The sequence below is a fragment of the Scyliorhinus torazame genome, chromosome 10 (genome assembly GCF_047496885.1).
Source record: "Scyliorhinus torazame isolate Kashiwa2021f chromosome 10, sScyTor2.1, whole genome shotgun sequence".
Taxonomy (NCBI): Eukaryota; Metazoa; Chordata; class Chondrichthyes; order Carcharhiniformes; family Scyliorhinidae; genus Scyliorhinus; species Scyliorhinus torazame.
In genome coordinates, this window is record NC_092716.1 from 192,997,896 (window position 1) to 193,018,100 (window position 20,205).

Genomic DNA, 20,205 nt, shown 5'->3' on the forward strand with positions numbered 1-20,205 from the left:
TGGCCTTGGAATGAGTCCAGAGGAGATTCACAAGAATGATCCCTGGAATGAAGAAACATTTGAGGACTCTGGAGTTTAGAAGGATGAGAGTGGATCTTATTGAAACTTACAAGATACTGCGAGGCCTGGATAGCGTGGACGTGGAGAGGATGTTTCCACTTGTAGGAAAAACTAGAACCAGAGGACACAATCTCAGACTAAAGGGACGATCCGGTAAAACAGAGATGAGGAGGAATTTCTTCAGCCAGAGGGTGGTGAAACTGTGGAACTCATTGCCACAGAAGGCTGTGGAGGCCAATTCACTGAGTGTCTTTAAGACAGAGATAGATAGGTTCTTGGTTAATAAGGGGATCAGGGGTTATGGGGAGAAGGCAGCAGAATGGGGGTGAGAAAATATCAGCCATGATTGAATTGAGGAGCAGACTCGATGGCTTAATTGCGGAGCAGGCTCGATGGCAAAGTGGCCTAATTCTGCTTCTATGTCTTTTGGTCTTATGGTCTCATGATCTTATGAGAGAGCAGGAATTGAATTTTCAGGAAGGCAGGAGCTTGGAATACAGCTCCAGGAGCCCCAAAGCCTTATTAAACTCTAACGAGCATTGATTGGCATAAGGCAGGACTTCTGCCCCTCAGTTGGGATGACATCCCACCTTCGAGAGCTGCTGCCCAATCAGATTGGCCATCGCTCTCCAGTTCATCTAGGCAAAGCGGTGCAGTGGCTGGTAGAGGCACTGCTCAAAGTTACCTGGCACTAAGTCCTTTGATCTGGAGAAATAGGTAAGTCAGGGTAGGGAGGGTAGAGAAGGCCAGTGGTGGTGGTGGTGGGGTGGGGGGGGCATGAAGAGGACGATCCGGGTCTCAGGGGATAATCCAGTGGTGGAGGGAAAGTGGGAGAGAGGTCCAGGGTCACTGGGCCTTAAAGGAAGTTGCCCCAGTGAGAAGAGGGCCAGAAATCTTTATTTACATCTTTACCCCCCTTGAGCTGTCATTGTCCGCCAGTCTGAAAATTAAGGTTGTGGGAGAATGGCCCTTAATTAGCTATTAAGTGGCCACTCGGGGGCCTTGATTTGGCCAAGGGCGGGCTTCCTATCTGAGATCCTTCCCGCACCAGTGTAAAATCATGACCAGGTCGAGGCAGGCAGGAACCCGGAGGGTATCCTGTCTATGCAATTTCATGCTCCCTGTCCGCCTCAGATGCGGGAGGTGGGGGAGGTGAGGGAGGTGGGGGGAGAGGTGGGGGGGGCGGGGGCTGCGGGGTTGCTGGCAGTGGTGTAGACTTGTAAAATTCTCACCCATGTGTTACGGAGGTCTTGTGGCACCCTGGTCATGTCCCTATTTTGGGGCCAGCAGCTCTGGGTTCAAATCTTTACCAGGACTTATTTGCCATGGAAGTTGATAACATGGCGAAACAGGTTGATTATCAATGTTTAAATCCGGGGGCGGCACATGGCACAGTGGTTAGCACTGCTGTCTACGGCACTGAGGACCTGGTTTCGAATCCCGGCCTTGGGTCACTGTCAGTGTGGAGTTTGCACATTCTCCCCGTGTCTGTGTGGGTTTCACCCCCACAGCCCAAAGATATGCAGGTTAGGTGGATTTGCCACAATAAATTGCCCCTCAATTGGAAAAAAATAATTGGGAACTCTAAATTTTAAAAATAAATTATGTTTAGATTCTTCTGATACTTCCCAAGACAGGTAGTAAGAGTGGGAGAGTTGCCTGGTCAGCCATCTGTAGAAGTTGATGGTAAACTACTGCAGTACCTTGCTAAACATACCCGGGGCAAAAATCTGATAATTGTACAATATAAAATCAAGTAAGTTAATACTAAACCTTTATAAATTACTCGTTAGGCCTCAGCAGGAGTGTTGTGGTCAATTTTGGTCACTTTAGAAAGAATATTAAAGCATTGGAGAGGGAGCATAAGAGATTTATTATGGGACAAGGGATGAGGGACTTGAATTATGTGGAGAAACTTTCACAACATCAGGATGTGCCGCCCCCCACCCCACAAATGTTTTACAGTCAATGAAATACCTTTGAAGTGCAGTGACTGACATAATGTGGGGAAACATCAATTTGTGCACAGCAAGCTCCCACAGGCAGCAAAGTGGTTAATGGCCAGATGTTTTAGCAGTGTTGGGTGAAGGATAAACATTGGTCTACCACATCAGAGAGATCTTCCATGTCCTTCTTTGAAATAATGCCCTGTGATCTTTCAACACTACACCGAGAATGTTACCAACTGAAGCACGGTTAATACCTGTTCAGGTCGACAGGTGTCCATCTCGAAAGGTCATAAGTGAGCCTTTTGTTTTTTCCCCACTAGTCCAACAGCCCCATGATCGGTTTTACTGATTAAATAGCCTTTTCAAAAATAATTCCAGTGTTGTTTTTGAAAACCATTTTCAAATGACTAAAGTGGGTCTTGACGTCACATTCTCCAGATTATTAATCCAGTATTATTTCCGTTTTGTGGTATATAACCTGACTAAAATAAGCAGACTGGTCCACCAAAGCAATTTTATTTTATCCCTTTTCCACCAGACAATTGAGCACAACAAGCATCAGAAGATCCTAACCATCACTTGCCATTTACTCTCAGAAAACTGGTGCTGGTAATGGAGGGTGACTGTGCCAGAGGTATTGGGATAGGAATGGGTGTGGGGCTGGTGTTTAGGGTGGGGGTACCCTATCTGTCCATGGCTGACAGGGTCGTCCATTCTCTTGGTGCCTCCCCAGTTTCATCACCACCACATTCCTCCACCACAGGAGCCTTCTCCTCTTTGCTAGAATTTCCATACTTTTTTTAAAATTTAGAGTACCCAATTCAGTTTTTCCAATTAAGGGGCAATTTAGTGTGGCCAATCCACCTAGCCTGCACATCTTTGGGTTGTGGGGGCGAAACCCACGCAAACACGGGGAGAATGTGCAAACTCCACTTGGACACGGACAGTGACCCAGAGCCGGGATCAAACCTGGGACCTCAGCGCCGTGAGGCAACAGGGCTAACCCACTGCGCCACTGTGCTGCCCCTAGAATTTCTATACTTGCCCCTCCTTCTGCTGAATCTATTTACAGCCCACCCACCCCCTCTTAGACCTATATTTTGTTTCTTTACTTGAACAATTACCACTTCCTTTTATGTCACATTATCATCCCTTTTCTCATTTAGCCTCTCCTATCACAGACTTCCCCTTTGTTCTTTCATCCTTTTCCCCCCAGTTCTGAGGAAAATAATTCACCCTGAAGCTTCCTATCTCCACCGATGCTGCCTGACCTGCAACATACGTCCAACATTTTCTGATTTTATTGCAATAAGAATCATGTTACTCTCAGCCATTGTCTGTTTTAATTCCGATAATGTTACACAGCAAGACTAATATATATATATTTTTTAAATTGCAGAATTAAAAGGATACAGCAGATCCATTTCACCTGGTATGTGAAGACATCAATTTCCTAATAAAGAATAAAATCTGAAACTCCCTCTATGAAGTTGTCCACCTTGACATCTTTCTCTGTCACCCTTTAAAGCACTTAATAATAATAATCGCTTATTGTCACAAGTAGGCTTCAATGAAGTTACTGGCGCCTGTTCGGGGAGGCCGGTACGGGAATTGAACCCGCGCTGCTGGTCTTGTTCTACCATTACAAGCCAGCTGTTTAGCCCACTGTGCTAAACTTCTTAAAACCTACTTCTTTAATCAAACTTTTGATCACCTGATCTAATAGCTCCTTATGTGGTTCTGTCAGATTTTGTCTGATATTGCTTCTGTGAAGTCCCGTTGGATGTTTTTTCCCGACCAGAGGAAATAATTTCTCTCCATCTACCCGATCAAATCCTTTAATCACCTCAATCAGATTACCCCTTAATCTTCTAAACTCATAGGAACATCAGAAACAGGAGCAGGAGTTGACCATTCATTCTCCTGCTCCACCATTCATTATAATCATGGGTGATCATCCATGTCAACTCCACTTTCTTGCCCATTTCCCACTTGAGGGGACTTTTCTGAGGGGCAACAAAGAGTCCACACTGATACGTATCTCATGGAGTTCACCTGACCTACAACTGTTTATTCATTTTGGTTAGGAGAAGAACAAGGGCCTATCTTTCAGGTGTTATTCAACAGAGGCCTTTAGCACTTTTAATCAAAAAGCAAAGTTTATTCTGCAAATTTAGTTAACATTTTTATAAACACACACAGTAAGCATTTTATCAACTACAAACATAAATACCCCACACAGCTACAGAACTCTATATATAACCCTTAATAAATTTCCCCCTTAAACTGTTCCAATTAACTAACAAGATTCCATAAACTAGAAAACCCTTTTCAAAAGCGTGGTCCAGCACACAGCACTCAAGACCTGGTTTAGATGCTCTTGAATCCTTTCCAAATGAGCAGGTTTGAATTTCTTCCAGAAAACAATTATTTCTTTTCAAGTTATCAAGTAATCTGAAAACAGCTTTTAAGATGCAAAGAGAGAGACAGGACAAAACTTCTCTGTCTGAATCCAGCAGCCAAATATGAAAACGAAAGCAAAATCTCAAGAGCCACAAAACAGCCCCAAACCAAAGTGAAAGTAAAACGCAGAGCCATAGCCCAGCTCAACCCATGCAATGACATCACTGAAGCCATGTGATAAGACAAAACATTTCTTAAAGGGAAACTCCCATGACGCATCGCTACCCTGGAAGACCCATGCGGGTTATAACAGTGACACAGGCCTTGTATGTGCAACTTGTCCTCATAATGTTTTTACGTTTGATTCAAACAGCCCAGAACTGTGTTATGTATCACCTACTGAGTTATAATAAGACACAGCATAATCACAGGACCGAGTATGCAATCCTGGACATATTTGCAATCATATTTTGTGATTGCTGTGGAGATGAGTGCAGAGAGGGTTAATTGAATCCTTTGAAATCACCCATTATTTTCAATACATGTGTAGAAGCTCTTTGGAATAACTCCAAAGTATGATGGTTAGAATACCTGGCTACAGGACAGTTAAACGTTGTCTTACAAAGATGTGAGGATTCTGGTGGATGTGAACCCAGAATACCAAGCCAGGGCTCTGGTCTTCATTCAATGTGCTTGTCTGAAGTGGGTCTCAAACTGTAACCCTCTGATGGAGGGGCAAGATTTCTACCTCAGAGGTAAAGGGACTGGAGACAGTGTTCATACTCATAGTTGATTGGTTGAGCTGGAGTGGGGAAATGAAATGAACCCTTCATAACTGAAGAGTTTCAGAGCCATTGAGGTTCATTTTTTTTTTTTAAATAAAAATTTTGTTTAAAAATTTTGTGTATCCAATTAATTTTTTTCCAATTAAGGGGCAATTTAATGTGTTCAATCCACCTACCTTGCACATCTTTGGGTTGTGGGGATAAACCCACGTAAACATGGGGAGAATGTGCAAACTTGACAGTGACCCAGAGCCGGGATTGAACCTGGGACCTCGGCGGCGTGAGGCAGCAGAGCTAACCCACGACGCCACCGTGCTGCCCGAGGTTCATTTTAAAGTGTACTCATAGTGGTACTGTAGGAAACATGGCAACTAATTGGCTCTCAGTCAGATCTCACAGACAGTATGTGACCAGAGAACCTGTTTTTCTGGATGTTGGTTGAGATATGAATATCTCAGGGCAATAGGCTGAATTTTTCCTCCTCTTCTACAAACCAACATTGTGGGATATTTTGCATCCAACTGTGGGGGGCAAACAGGGCCCTCGGTTTAACATCTTAGCATCTCATCCAAAAGACAGCACCTTTGACAGTGCAGTGCTCCCTCGGCACTCCACTGGAAGTGTCAACCTAGATCATAGGCTCAGGTTTGTGGAGTTGACAGGCAGCACGGTGGTGCAGTGGCTAGCACTGCTGCCTCACAGTGTGGAGGTCCCAGGTTCGATCACAGCTTTGGGTCACTGTCCGTGTGGAGTTTGTACATTCTCTCCGTATCTGCATGGGTTCCACCCCCACAATCCAAAAATGTGCAGGGTAGGTGGATTGGCCACGCTAAATTGCTCCTTAATTGGGAAAAAAATGAATTTGATACTCTAAATTATTTTAAAAGACAGAGGTAAACGTGCAAGCCATTGAGCAACGGTTGAAATCAGCAAGCTGTCAATACTTAAATTATTGCATGACGCCCATTATGTTTCTTGCAGAGGTAGTGAACTGCAGTGCAAATGATGGAGCACTGATCACCATAGAAGGTCGTCTAGACTACCCAGAAAGTCCACGTCAATACTATGAAAACAATGAGTAAGTACACGTCTCGAGGTTCCAATCTATTCAGAACTCACAGTATCCAATCACACTTTGGAGAAAGGGAGCAAAAGAGCACAAAATTCCAAAATCCCTGTGGTGAACCACTGTATTAGGGGATGTAAGGTAGGACCTGCACTACAGGTTCGCCGGTAGCTCCTGCCGGCTGGCTCCGCCCAGGGAGAACTGTATAAATATGCATGACCTCCAGTACCCTGCCATTTCGCCAGCTGCAGCAGGAGGCCACGCATCTGACTGTGATAAAGCCACAGTTGTACCCAACTTTAGTCTTTGTGCAATTGATCGTGCATCAATCCCCAAAATGCTAATCCAGCAGGCTTCCTGCCTTCGTGTGTCATTCCAGGTTGGCAAGTTGTGTGACAGGCATCAGTTTGCAATAGTTCAAAACCAGGACTTTCTTTCCTGACCCACTGAAGTCTGTGTATTGCAGGCACACCTACAGTGATGTTAGGGAGAGAGTTCCAGGAATTTTACCTTTGGTGACAGTGAAGGAATGGCCGATTTAGTTTCAAGTCAGGACGGTGTGAGGTTTGGAGGAGAACTAGCAGGCGGTAGTGCTCTTTCACCTTTTTACCTTTACTTACCTTTACTTACACGTGTCCCCGCCTGGCAGTAAAGAAAGCTCCAAACATTCCCACAGAGGTGTAGATCTGCTGACTCACCCTCTTCCTGCACAAATACTCAACTGATTAAGAATAAGAGGAGGCTTAATAGAAGTTATTAAAATTATGACATACTCTTTGTTGGGAAAGGCCGTTCAGTATTGTCGCTGGAAGGGTAGAGGACCAGAGGACACCTATTGAAAGTGATTGGCAAATGAATCAAAGGCGACATGAGGAAAGCCTTTTTTGTGCAGCGTGTGATTAGGATTTGAAATGCACTGCCTGTGGAGTTGGTGGAGGCAGACTCAACCATGACTTTCAAAATGTAATTGGATAAGCACTTGAAGGGAAAGGAAAATTGCAGAGCTGTGGGGACAGGGCAGGGGAGTGGGCCTAGCTAAATTGTTCTTGCAGAGATCTGGCATGGGCTCATTGGGCCGAATGTCCTTCTTTAATGAGCCTATAATTCTCTGAGTGACGAGGGGCCAACAACAGAGCGGGAAGATAAGTTAAAAGAAATGTCTTTCGTCAAATGTTTTCACAGGGAGTGTTTGACACTCAGGTGAGCAGGCTGGAGGGGTTTATGGTCCACTGTTCCTATTTCTTATGTTCTTATGAGGACAGTGGGATTAGTTTTGGATTCTTCTGGCAAAGCGATGACACACAATGGGTCAAATGGCCTCCTTCTGTGCAACAGAAACTCTCTGATGGTTTACCTCTGTAATTTGTTTATTTGAAATAAATGGGTTACCTCCTCCCTCAAAACACTGTCGAGAGAATTTTGAGTTGTGCTCAAATCATTTGCTCACGGCATTAATTTCAATGGGTGTGATTTTCCGACTCTCCGACCGACTGGATCTTCCGATCCAGCTGAAGTTGACCTCTCACAGCAGGTTCCCCGGTGGCGGGGCGGGAGAGACACGCAAAAGCTCAAAGACTTTGGCAATACCAGAAGCTCTCACTGACGGGCAATGGCTTGCCCCATCCGCTGCGGGGAAATCCACAGCGGGGTAGTCCGGAAAATCCCGGCCAATGTCTCAGCCTTTTAACATTAATGAACAACTGAATTCAATCTGCGGGCATTTCATCATTGCCTGATCTCAGCAGTAGGTGCACCACTGTTTAGTCTCAAGTTTTGCCATGGTAGCAGTGCGAGGTAGATAACACAGTGGAAAGTTGAGGAGAGCTTTTTCACACTGTGAGTTGATGTGACCAGTCATGTGCTGCCTGAAAGGGTGGTGGATGTAGGTTCAATAGTAACTTTTAAAAGGGAATTGGATGAATATTTGCATGGGAAACAAATTGTCAGGCTGTGGGATAAAAGTAGTCAGGAATTAGGTTAATTGGGGCAAATAGTGTTGTAAGATTCTATAATCCTAGACATTCTGTGAAACTTTGGGCTGTCTTACTTTGAAGAACATTTCTCTTTTTCTAAATCAGAATTTGCCAGTGGACTATCTCAGTCCCGGAAGGAAAGCACATTTTACTGGAATTTTTACAGTTCGATATAGAAACCGGAATCTTCTGTGGAAATGATTATCTCTCTGTGTACGACGAGCAAGATCAGCTTATCGGTGAGCGATGCCTTGAATAATTCCATGCAAACTTATAACAGATGAACTCAGTGAATCTAACATTTAATAGAACAATAGAACATTACAGCGCAGAACAGGCCCTTCGGCCCTCGATGTTGGGCCGACCTATGAAACCAATGAAAAGCCCATCTACACTATTCCATTATCATCCATATGTTTATCCAATGACCATTTAAATGCCCTTAGTGTTGGCGAGTCCACTACTGTTGCAGGCAGGGCATTCCACGCCCTTACTACTCTCTGAGTAAAGAACCTACCTCTGACATCTGTCCTATATCTATCTCCTCTCAATTTAAAGCTATGTCCCCTCGTGCTAGACATCACCATCCGAGGAAAAAGGCTCTCACTGTCCACCCTATCTAATCCTCTGATCATCTTGTATGCCTCTATTAAGTCACCTCTTAACCTTCGTCTCTCTAACGAAAACAGCCTCAAGTCCCTCAGCCTTTCTTCATAAGATCTTCCCTCCATACCAGGCAACATTCTGGTAAATCTCCTCTGCACCCTTTCCAATGCTTCCACATTCTTCCTGTAATGTGGCGACCAGAACTGCACACAATACTCCAAATGCGGCTGCACCAGAGTTTTGTACAGCTGCAACTTGACCTCATGGCCCCGAAACTCAATCCCTCTACCAGTAAAAGCTAACACACCGTACGCCTTCTTAACAACCCTATCAACCTTGGTGGCAACTTTCAGGGATCTATGTACATGGAGACCGAGATCTCTCTGCTCATCCACACTACCAAGAATCTTACCATTAGCCCAGTACTCTATTCCCGTTACTCCTTCCAAAATGAATCATCTCACACTTTTCTGCATTAAAGTCCATTTGCCACTTCTCAGCCCAGCTCTGCAGCTTACCTATGTCCCTCTGTAACCTGCAACATCCTTCCGCACTGTCCACAACTCCACCGACTTTAGTGTCATCTGCAAATTTACTCACCCATCCTTCTACGCCCTCCTCCAGGTCTTTATAAAAATAACAAACAGCAGTGGCCCCAAAACAGATCCTTGTGGTACACCACTAGTAACTGAACTCCAGGCTGAACATTTCCCATGAACCACCACCCTCTGTCTTCTTCCAGCTAGCCAATTTCTGATCCAAACCGCTAAATCACCCTCAATCCCATGCCTCCGTCTTTTCTGCAATAGCCTACCGTGGGGAACCTTATCAAACGCTTTACTGAAATCCATATACACCCAATCAACTGCTTTACCCTCGTCCACCTGTTTGCTGTAATCCGTGCTTTTACTCTGCGGAAGTACATTTTTATGGTGCCCTTCACTTTATAGTTGAGTGATGGCACAGCAGAGTAGTGGGTTGTTATAGAGGTGGTTGGTATGGTTTTAGAAGTCCATAATGTGTGTGAGGAAAGTCCCCTGTTAGATCTATTGATGTTTTTCTTTTGTACTTTTGTTATTTTGGAACTAGGAAATCCTTGCTTATCTTCGATGAAGGTACAGGCAGATCACAGCACAGTGGTTAGCACTGCTGTCCCACAGCGCCAGGGTCCCAGGCTCGATTCCCGGCCTGGGTCACTGTCTGCCTGGAGTACATAGATACATAGAAGATAGGAGCAGGAGGAGGCCCCCCGGCCCCCCGAGCCCGCTCCGCCACTCATCACGACCACGGCTAATGGTATGTTGGCCTTCATTGCAAGAGGTTACGAGTATAGAAGCAGGGATGTGCTGCTGCAATTGTACAGGGCCTTGGTGAGGCCACACTTGGAGTATTGTGTGCAGTTTTGGTCTCCTTCACTGAGGAAGGATGTTCTTGCTCTCTCTCTCTCGAGAGTGCAGCGAAGGTCCACCTGACCGATTCCAGGGACGGCAGGACCGCCACACGAGGAGAGACCGACCGGGCCGGGACCGCCCCCACCGGAGCCCAGAAGAATCAGAAACAACAAGCCAGCAAATCTAATTCTATGGTTTGCATTATACAGCAGTTTGCTGTGAAAATTTGAACAATTTGTTCTGTTTCAAATCTCACCTGGCCATGGAGTAGCAATCTGCTTTCAGTGGTGACACAGGTCTGGTGATGGTGCATCGGCTGCCTGCCTTACACCTTGCCTGATTTGCTTCTGCAGTGTTCATTTGCTATCTACCCATTTTTGCCTTCTCCAATTTCAGTCTCTTGAGGATGCCTCAATTTTAATTGTGAAGTCACACGGGATCAGAGGTGAGCTGGCAGAACTGGCTCGGTCATAGAAGACAAAGGTAGCAGTGGAAGGGTGCTTTTCTGAATGGAAGGTTGTGACTAGTGGTGTTCCGCAGGGATCAGAGTTGGGACCTTTGCTGTTTGTAGTATATATAAGTGATTTGGAGGAAAATGTAACTGGTCTAATTAGTAAGTTTGCAGACGACACAAAGGTTAGTGGGTAGTGATGAGGACTATCAGTGGATACAGCAGGATTGGTTGGAGACTTGGGCTGAGAAATGGCAGATGGAGCTTAATCTGGACAAATGCGAGGTAATGAATTTTGGAAGGCCTAATACAGGTGGAAATTATACAGTAAATGGCAGAACCCTCAAGAGTATTGATCTAGGCGTACAGGTCCACAGATCACTGAAAGTGGCAATGCAGGTGGATAAGGTGGCCAAGAAGGCATACAGCATTCTTGCCTTCATTGGTCAGGGCATTGAGTGTAAAAATTAACAAGTCATGCTGCAGGAGAACAGAACCTTAGATAGGCCACATTTGGAACCTTGCGTACAATTCTGGCCGCCTCACTACCAGGAGGATATGGAGGTTTTGGAGAGGATACAGAAGAGGTTTACCAGGATGTTGCCTGGCCTGGAGGGTATTAGCTATGAGGAGAGGTTGGATAAACTCAGATTGTTTTCACTTGAATAAGGAGGTTGAGGGGCGACCTGATAGAATTTACAAAATTATGAATGGCATGGAGAGTGTGGATAATCAGAAACTTTTTCCTCGGGTGGAAAAGTCAATTACTTGGGGACATAGGTTTAAGGTGCGAGGGGCAAAATTTAGAGGAGATGTGCGAGGCAGGTTTTTACACAGATGGTGGTGAATGCCTGGAACTCACTGCCGAGGAGGCGTTGAAAGGAGGTACGAGAGCAACGTTTTAGAGGCAACTTGACAAAAACATGTTTAAGATGGGAATAGAGGGATACGGACCCAGGAAGTGCAGAAGGTTTTAGTTTAAATCGGCATCATGATCAGCACAGGCTTGGAGGGCCAAAGGGCCTGTTCCTCTTCTGTACTGTTCTTTGTTCAGCTGCCTAGACTCTAAGCACTGGTGTCTCCTCCACCCTTCCCGTGCCAATCCTGTATTATAATTGACAGGAAAGCATTCCTGGCAATGGTCACCCGCCGTGCTTATCTCTTCCTCACCCCATTCCTGCTTGGGTTTCCAGCATGGACAATGAAACTGAATTAAAATGACATGGGCCTCACACTGCTGAGCTTTAACCCTTTTAGATCCCCTCCCTCCTCCCCCCCAGTTAAAATCAGTGCTCTGTATTGGGATGAAATCCCTCTCGCTTGACAATGTGAAATGATTGATCGGGAATCAATGGTGGAAATGAAAACTGCAGGCATTGCTGATTCGCTGTCGTTCCCTGTTGTTCAGATACTTGAATCCTGTGGATTATAATCTAGAAATCAAAATGCTTGCATTTATCTAGCACATTTCATGACCTCAGGATCTCCCAGGACACTTTGCATCCTTGCATCCAGTTAAGTATTTTTGAAGTGTAACCATTGTTATAATTTCAGAAACACACCAGCTAATTTCAGCACAGCAAGATCACACATAAAGCAATATGCAAATGACCAGAAAATCTGCTTTTGTGATGTTGATTAAGGGAGAAATATTGGGCGGGATTCTCCGACCCCCGCCGGGTCGGAGAATCCCCGGGGGGTGGGATGAATCCCGCCCTGCCGCCCCGATGCCGGCTGCCGTATTCTCCGGCGGCGGTTTTCGGGCGGGGGTGGGTTTCACGCCACGCCAATAAGGGGCCGTTGGCAGTGGCCCCCCCCAGCAATTCTCCGGGCCCTGATGGGCCGAGCGGCCGCTCGTTTTTGGCAAGTCCCGCCGGTGTGGATTGGACATGGTCCCACAAGACAGGCCTGGCAGGTAAGTTGGCTGCCGCGGTCCTCGGGGGTGGTGCGGGGGGTCGGGGCCCACCGATCTGCGGGCGGGCCTGTGCCGTGGGGGTACTTCTTCCTTCCGTGCCGGCCCCTATAGGGCTCCGCCATGGCCGGCGCGGAGAAGACCCCCTCCAGCGCACGTGCCAGAATACGCCGGCTGGTCTGAGCATGCACGGAACCATGCCAGTGATTCTGTGCATGCGCAGACTCGTGCAGTCCCTTTGGCACCGTCTGGCGCAGCGCCAACCCCTCCGGTGCTGGCCTAGTCCCCGAAAGTGCGGAGAATTCCGCTACTTCCGGTCGGCCCGACGCCGGAGTGGTTCGCACCGTTTTTGACGCCGACATGGGCCATCGCGCCGATTGCGAAGAATCCCGCCCATTGTCTGAGGACACTGGGAAGAATTCCACTATTCAATTTCAGAATATTGGCTTGGGATCTTTTATGCCCAACTGAGAGGGCAGATTGGGCCTTGATTTAATGACATCTGAAAGACAATCTGACAGGGCAACACTTTCTTAGCACTGTGCCGGGAGAATGAGAGAGAAATGTCCAATCTTTGGATATGTGAATATTTATGCTGTTTCTCCGTATTAACCAATGCATTCTCTTGCCAGGTACATTCTGTGGCACAATCCCTCCCTCGCCACTTGTGATCAGCACCAAGAGTGTGACACTGAAATTTACATCTGATTTTAATCAACTTGGAACTGGGTTCTCGGTTCACTATAAACCAGTGGAGCCTGGCACATTGAGAGGTACTTTTCATTAATCTATGTGAAATCCATTTAGATCATTGACAATAATTAAAAATTCTTTCATGGGATGTGTGATATTTTTAAAGTATAGGCTTGCAGGCCGCGAAGGTACAAATAAACAGGAGGGTTATTGGAAAGGTGTTTTCTCACTGGCTGCGAGAAGAGACTGGCCGTTAGTGTGCCCAAACTACCAATGACATCATCAGTACATCACATGTTCAAATTCTTAAAGTGACTTTGGGCACGAATTAGCGACTGTATCCCGCCGGAATCGGGGCAGGATGCGGCCAGCAGATCCCAGGAGATGCCACTCCAAAGATTGCCAATGGCTGTCATAACTCACAAGATCTAACCAGATCTCGGTGGCACGGTGGTAAAGTGGATAGCACTGCTGCCTCACAGCCCCAGGGACCTGGGTTTAATTCCGGCCTCGGCTGACTGTGTAGAGTTTGCATTTTCTCCCCTTGTCTGCGTGGGTTTTCTCCGGGTGCTCCAGTTTCCTCCCATGGTCCAAAGAAGTACAGATTAGGTGGATTAGCCATGATAAATTGTCCCTTAGTGTCAGAGAGATTGGAAAGGTTATGGGGATAAGGTGGAGGCGTGGTCTTAAGTAAGGGGGTGGTACAGAAGCACAGTGGTTAGCACAGTTGCCAGGGTCCCATGTTCGATTCCCGGCTTGGGTGACTGTCTATGTGGAGTTTCCTCCAGGTGCTCCGGTTTCCTCCCACAGTCCAAAGATGTGCAGGTTAGGTGGATTGGCCATGATAAATTGCCCTTTTGTCCAAACAAAAAAGGTTAGGTGGGGTTATTGGGTTAGGGGGATAGGGTGGAGGTGTGGGCTTAGGTCGGGTGCTCTGTCCAAGGATTGGTGCAGGCTCACTGGGCTGAATGTCCTTCTTCTGCACTGTAAATGCTACGATTCTATGGTCCCCACCTTAGAATCAGGGACCAGGCTTACCAGCATTTGGGGGGATTTCCCAGGTGATCAGAGGCACCCAGGTGATCGGTCACTGGCCAGGTTGGTACCTTGGCACTGCTGGTGCCACTTGGGCACCTTGGTACTGCCAGTCTGGTGGTGCTACACGGTCACCCTAGCATTGCCACCCTGATGCCACCATGGACCTGCCAGGGTGCCCATTTGGCACTGCCTGCCTGGAATAAAGTGACATGCTGGCATTTTGCCTACGCCATGGATCGGGCCCTGGGTGTCCTGCTGGTATATGATGAAGTGCGGGTCGCTTGAAGACGCCCCAACTAGTGAGTTGGGGCATTGGGGAGGTCCGGGGATTGCGTCAGGGGTCAGGAGATCGGAGCACCATTTAAAAATGGCGTCCCGGGGAAATGAGACAAGGCCACGACAGGTGCTGCGCCAGAGGGGGCGGGGCAGGCTTAGGAAAGCGCGGGTTTTTTCCCGCACTAGGGAAGAAAGGAGGGGGGGGATGGAGGAGCGCACACTGATTGGCAGATTCCCACACGGGGGGGTCAATGGGGCGGCGGGGAAAGCCGGGGTCAGCAGATGTCAGCTGACTTACGGGAGTGCTATGGGGGGAGCAAAAAAGCTAGACACGGGTCTAGCGGGGGTGGGGGGGGGGTTGCTGCTGCACTGGCCGAAGGGGAATGGGACACAGAAGAGGTGGTCAGGGCGGGGGTCTCCTGTCTGGGGGACTGGAGGCTGGGGGCGGCGCGGGCACGGGACTGGCCTAGAAAAGGAGATGGCTAGTCGGCGGGGGGGGGGGGGCCCAATCCGGCTGATAACGTGGAATGTGAGGGGCCTGAGTGGGCCGGTAAAGAGGGCTCGATTGTTCACGCACTTTAAAGGGACTGAAGGCAGACGTGGTCATGCTCCAGGAGACACATTTGAAGGTGGCGGATCAGGTCAGGTTAAGAAAGGGATGGGTAGGACAGGTGTTCCATTCAGGGCTGGACGCGAAGAACAGAGGGGTGGCAATATTGGTGGGGAAGCGGGTGTCGTTTGAGGCCAAGAATATCGTAGTGGACAACGGAGGTCGATACGTGATGGTGAGCGGTAAGTTGCAGGGGATGTGGGTGGTATTGGTAAATGTCTACGCCCCGAACTGGGATGATGCGGGATTCATGAAGCGCATGTTGGGCGCATTCCGGACCTGGAGGTAGGAAGCTTGATAATGGGAGGGGATTTTAATACGGTGTTGGACCCAGCACTGGATCGCTCCAGGTCTAGGACCGGAAAGAGGCCGGCGGCGGCCAAGGTGCTTAGGGGGTTTATGGATCAATGGGGGGAGTGGACCCGTGGAGGTTTGCCTGGCCGCAGGCCAGGGAATTTTCTTTTTTCTCCCACGTGCACACCGCCTACTCCCGGATAGATTTTTTTGTTCTGGGCAGGGCGCTGATCCCGAAAGTGGAGGGAACGGAGTATTCGGCCATAGCCATTTCAGACCACGCCCCACACTGGGTGGAACTGGAGTTGGCAGAGGAGAGGGACTAACGCCCGTTGTGGCGGTTAGATGTGGGACTGCTGGCAGATGAGGCGGTGTGTGGTAGAGTGAGGGGGTGTATCGAAAGGTACTTGGAGGCCAACGACAACGGGGGGGTGCGGGTGGGGGTGGTATGGGAGGCGCTGAAAGCGGTGATCAGGGGAGAGCTAATCTCCATCAGGGCTCATAGGGAGAAGACAGAGGGCATGGAAAGGGAGAGGTTAGTGGGGGAGATTTTAAGAGTGGACAGGAGATACGCAGAGGCCCCTGAAGAGGGATTACTTAGGGAAAGACGACGTCTCCAGACGGAGTTTGACCTGTTGACCACAGGGAAGGCAGAGGCACAGTGGAGGAAAGCGCAGGGGGTGACGTATGAGTATGGGGAGAAGGCGAGTCAGATGCTGGCACACCAGCTCCGTAAGAAGATGGCAGCGAGGGAAATAGGTGGAGTCCAGGATGGAAGGGGAGCTACGGTGCGGAGTGCGACAAAAATAAATGAGGCATTCAAGGCCTTCTATGAGGAGCTGTACAGATCCCAGCCCCCAGCGGGGGAAGAGGGGATGAGACGATTCCTAGACCAACTGAGGTTCCCGAGGGTGGAGGAGCAGGAGGTGGCTGGTTTGGGGGCACCAATTGGGTTGGAGGAGCTGAGCAAAGGTTTGGGGAGTATGCAGGCAGGGAAGGCCCCGGGACCGGACGGGTTCCCGGTTGAGTTCGACAGGAAGTACGTAGACCTGTTGGCCCCGCTGCTAGTGAGGACTTTAATGAGGCAAGGGAGGGAGGGAGGGACCCTGCCCCCGACAATGTCGGAGGCAACGATCTCTTTGATCCTGAAGCGGGACAACGACCCACTGCAATGTGGGTCGTACAGGCCGATCTCGCTCCTCAATGTGGATGCTAGGTTGCTGGCAAAAGTGCTGGCTAAGAGGACCGAGGACTGTGACCCGGGGGTGATTCATGAGGACCAGACGGGATTTGTAAAGGGCAGGCAGCTAAACACCAATGTGCGGCGGCTCCTAAACGTGATAATGATGCAATCGGTGGAGGGAGAGGCGGAGATAGTGGCATATGGATGCGGAGAAGGCCTTTGACCGAGTAGAGTGGGAGTACCGCTGGGAAGTGCTGCGTAGGTTTGGGTTCGGGGGAGGGTTTATTAGTTGGGCTGAGCTCCTTTACAGAGCCCCGGTCGCGAGCGTGGTTACGAATCGGCGGAGGTCGGAATATTTTTGTCTGTACCGTGGGACGAGGCAGGGGTGCCCCCTGTCCCCCCTGTTGTTTGCATTAGCAATTGAACCCTTGGCCATGTCATTGAGGGAGTCCAGGAAATGGAGGGGGGTGGTCCGAGGGGGAGAGGAGCATCGAGTGTCGCTTTATGCAGATGACCTGTTGCTGTATGTGGCGGATCCAGTGGAGCGGATGGTGGTAGTCATGCAGACTCTAAGGGAGTTTGGGGACTTTTCGGGCTATAAGCTTAATGTAGGGAAGAGTGACCTCTTTGTAGTACAGGCAGGAGACCAGGAAAGGGAGATAGACGATCTCCCGCTGAGGAGGGCGGAAAGGAGCTTTCGGTACCTGGGGATCCAGATAGCTAGGAGTTGGGGGGCCCTACATAAACTGAATCTGATGAGGCTGGTGGAGCAGATGGAGGAGGACTTCAAAAGATGGGACATGTTGCCGCTCTCGCTAGTGGGTAGAGTGCAGTCGGTCAAAATAGTGGTCCTCCCGAGGTTTCTTTTTGTGTTTCAGTGCCTTCCTATCGTGATCACCAAGGCATTTTTTAAGAGGGTAGGCAGGAGCATTATGGGGTTTGTGTGGGTGAATAAGACCCTGAGGGTAAGGAGAGGGTTTCTGGAGCGCAGTAGGGACCGAGGAGGGTTGGCGCTGCCGAACCTGGGGAGCTACTACCGGGCAGCAAATGTGGCGGTGATCCGTAAGTGGGTGATGGAGAGAGGGGGGCGGCATGGAAGAGGTTGGAGATGGCGTCCTGCAAAGGAACGAGCCTGGGGCGCTGGTGACGGCACCGCTGCCGCTCTCGCCGACAAGGTACACCACGAGTCCGGTGGTGGCGGCAACGCTAAAGATCTGGGGCCAGTGGAGACAGCACAGGGGTGCAATGGGAGCCTCGGTGTGGTGCCCAATCAGGGGTAACCATCGGTTTGTCCCGGGGAGGAGGGACGGGGGGTTTCAGAGCTGGCATCGGGCGGGGATTAGAAGAATGGGGGACCTGTTCATTGATAGGATGTTTGCGAGCCTAGGGCACTAGAGGAGAAGTTTGGGCTACCCCCGGGAAATGCTTTCAGATACATGCAGGTGAGGGCGTTTGTGAGGCGGCAGGTGAGGGAATTCCCGTTGCTCCCGGCACAGGAAATTCAAGACAGGGTGATCTCGGGCGTGTGGGTTAGAGAGGGCAAGGTGTCGGCGATATACCAGGAGATGAAAGAAGAAGGGGAGGCGTTGGTAGAGGAGCTGAAGGGTAATTGGGAGGAGGAGCTGGGGGAGGAGATTGAGGAGGGGCTATGGGCTGATGCCCTAGGTAGGGTTAATACCTCTTCCTCGTGTGCCAGGCTTAGACTGATACAATTTAAGGTGGTTCACAGAGCGCACATGACGGGGGCGAGGTTGAGTAGGTTCTTTGGGGTAGAGGACAGATGTGAAAGGTGCACAGGGAGCCCGGCGAACCATGTCCATATGTTTTGGTCATGTCCGGCACTGGAGGGGTTCTGGAGCGGAGTGGCGGGAACAATATCTAAGGTGGTGAAAGGGGGGTCTGTCTGGGGTGTATTTGAGCAAGATAATACATGAAGGATCTGGAAAACTGGCATGTACAGGAGGAATCCAATGTACAAAGTTCTGTAACATATCGTTTTACCATGTTTATGTCTTGCTATGTGCGTTTTCTTTCTATTTGTTACGAGGGGGGGGGGTTGTTTGTAAGGGCGAAAAATTGTGTTAAAAGTTTTAATAAATATATATATATTTTTTAGATGGCGTCCCATTCTCTTCCTGCACTGAAGAGCTCTGCTCGTCAGAGTTCCTCTGTGCAGGAAATGACGTTAAGTGCAATCTTGGGGGGGTGTTTCCTGCCGGGGCCCAAAATAGCAACAGATTGCAATTAGATAGCGATGTCGTTCTTGGCCCAACTAGAAATAAACATGAATATACAACAGGATGAGGACATTGTCAGCATTTGTTGCTGATGGCTAATTACCCTTGAAAAGGTGATGCTGAGCTGCTTTCTCGTGCTTCTGCAGTCTACGTGGTGTAGGTACACCCACACTGTTGATCAGAAGAGAATTCCATGAATTTGATCCAGCCACATTGAAGGAATGTCGATATACATTCCAAGTCAGAATGGTGTGTGACTTGGAGGGAACATGGAGGTGATGGTGTTCCCATGCCCTGATGTGTTGGGTGTTCTGGATCACATACAGGTCACCAACACTTGAAGTAGTGCAACATTATTTTATTGAAAGGTTAACTATTTAAACATACTTGAACTGTGGGTAAATACGATACTAGCTTTAACTAAAGACCTTTGCCTTGTCCTAACCAGTTGATGTACTCAGCACATGGTGAATGTCTGTGTTGCAGGCTGTGAGCTCTGTGCTCCTAGCTAGCTGCTACTCAAATGAGCGGGAACTCTGATGCCACTTGTCTTTATAGTGCGTATGCTCTCACTGGTTATTGGCTGCGGTGTTGTGTATGTTGAACGGTCCCACTGTGTGTCCATCAGTGTGTGTCTGCACCATGATATACTGGTGTATATTATGACATCCCCCCTTTTATATAAAAAAATGTGCCTGAGTGAAAATACATAGTGTGTGGTGATCGTTCCTGACTATGTGTATGCAAAATATTTACAGGACTATGTACATAAAACTAAGCTATTTACATGGGAAGGTGCCTCGTGCAGAAAAAACAGTGTGTCACACAAATAACGAGATGAACACTATATACAAACCACTTGAACGATTAAACGGAAGAACAGAACAGACCAGAGAGACCATTAGTGCACAAAGTTCACAAATTAAGTCTCTGAGGTGGGCGACGAATTCTGGTTGACCGTCAGGATGACACACCACTCATCGTCTAGATCGATGCTGTATACCAACAGCAGTTGGTGTCTTTGCTTCGGGGACAGCCTGTTTTTCGTTGCAACACCGACTCGAAAAGGCGCCTTCGGGTCCTCGGTGTCACTGCTGTGTGGGAGGTCGGAATCGGACTCGATGACCGTGGGTTGAATTGCCCGAACATTCCTGCGAGGCTGGCTGAAGCGATATGAATTGGAAGGCTGAGCTGCTCGACAGCAGGCATCATAGTGGCCATGTCTTCCACATCGTAGGCATTGTCGAGATTTTGCAGGGCATTGCCGCTTTAAATGGG

The 20,205-nt window shown here is 48.6% G+C and overlaps 1 protein-coding gene across 1 annotated transcript in view; it reads left to right on the forward strand.

Moving 5' to 3' along the window:
* LOC140384472 (ovochymase-2) overlaps nt 1–20,205 on the forward strand; it is a 165,924-nt gene that overhangs the window by 47,671 nt on the left and 98,048 nt on the right. The window contains exons 8-11 of the mRNA XM_072466204.1: nt 3,409–3,441; nt 6,179–6,275; nt 8,342–8,475; nt 13,229–13,369. Of these exons, the coding sequence (XP_072322305.1) occupies nt 3,409–3,441; nt 6,179–6,275; nt 8,342–8,475; nt 13,229–13,369 (405 nt within the window). The remainder of the gene's footprint in view (nt 1–3,408; nt 3,442–6,178; nt 6,276–8,341; nt 8,476–13,228; nt 13,370–20,205) is intronic.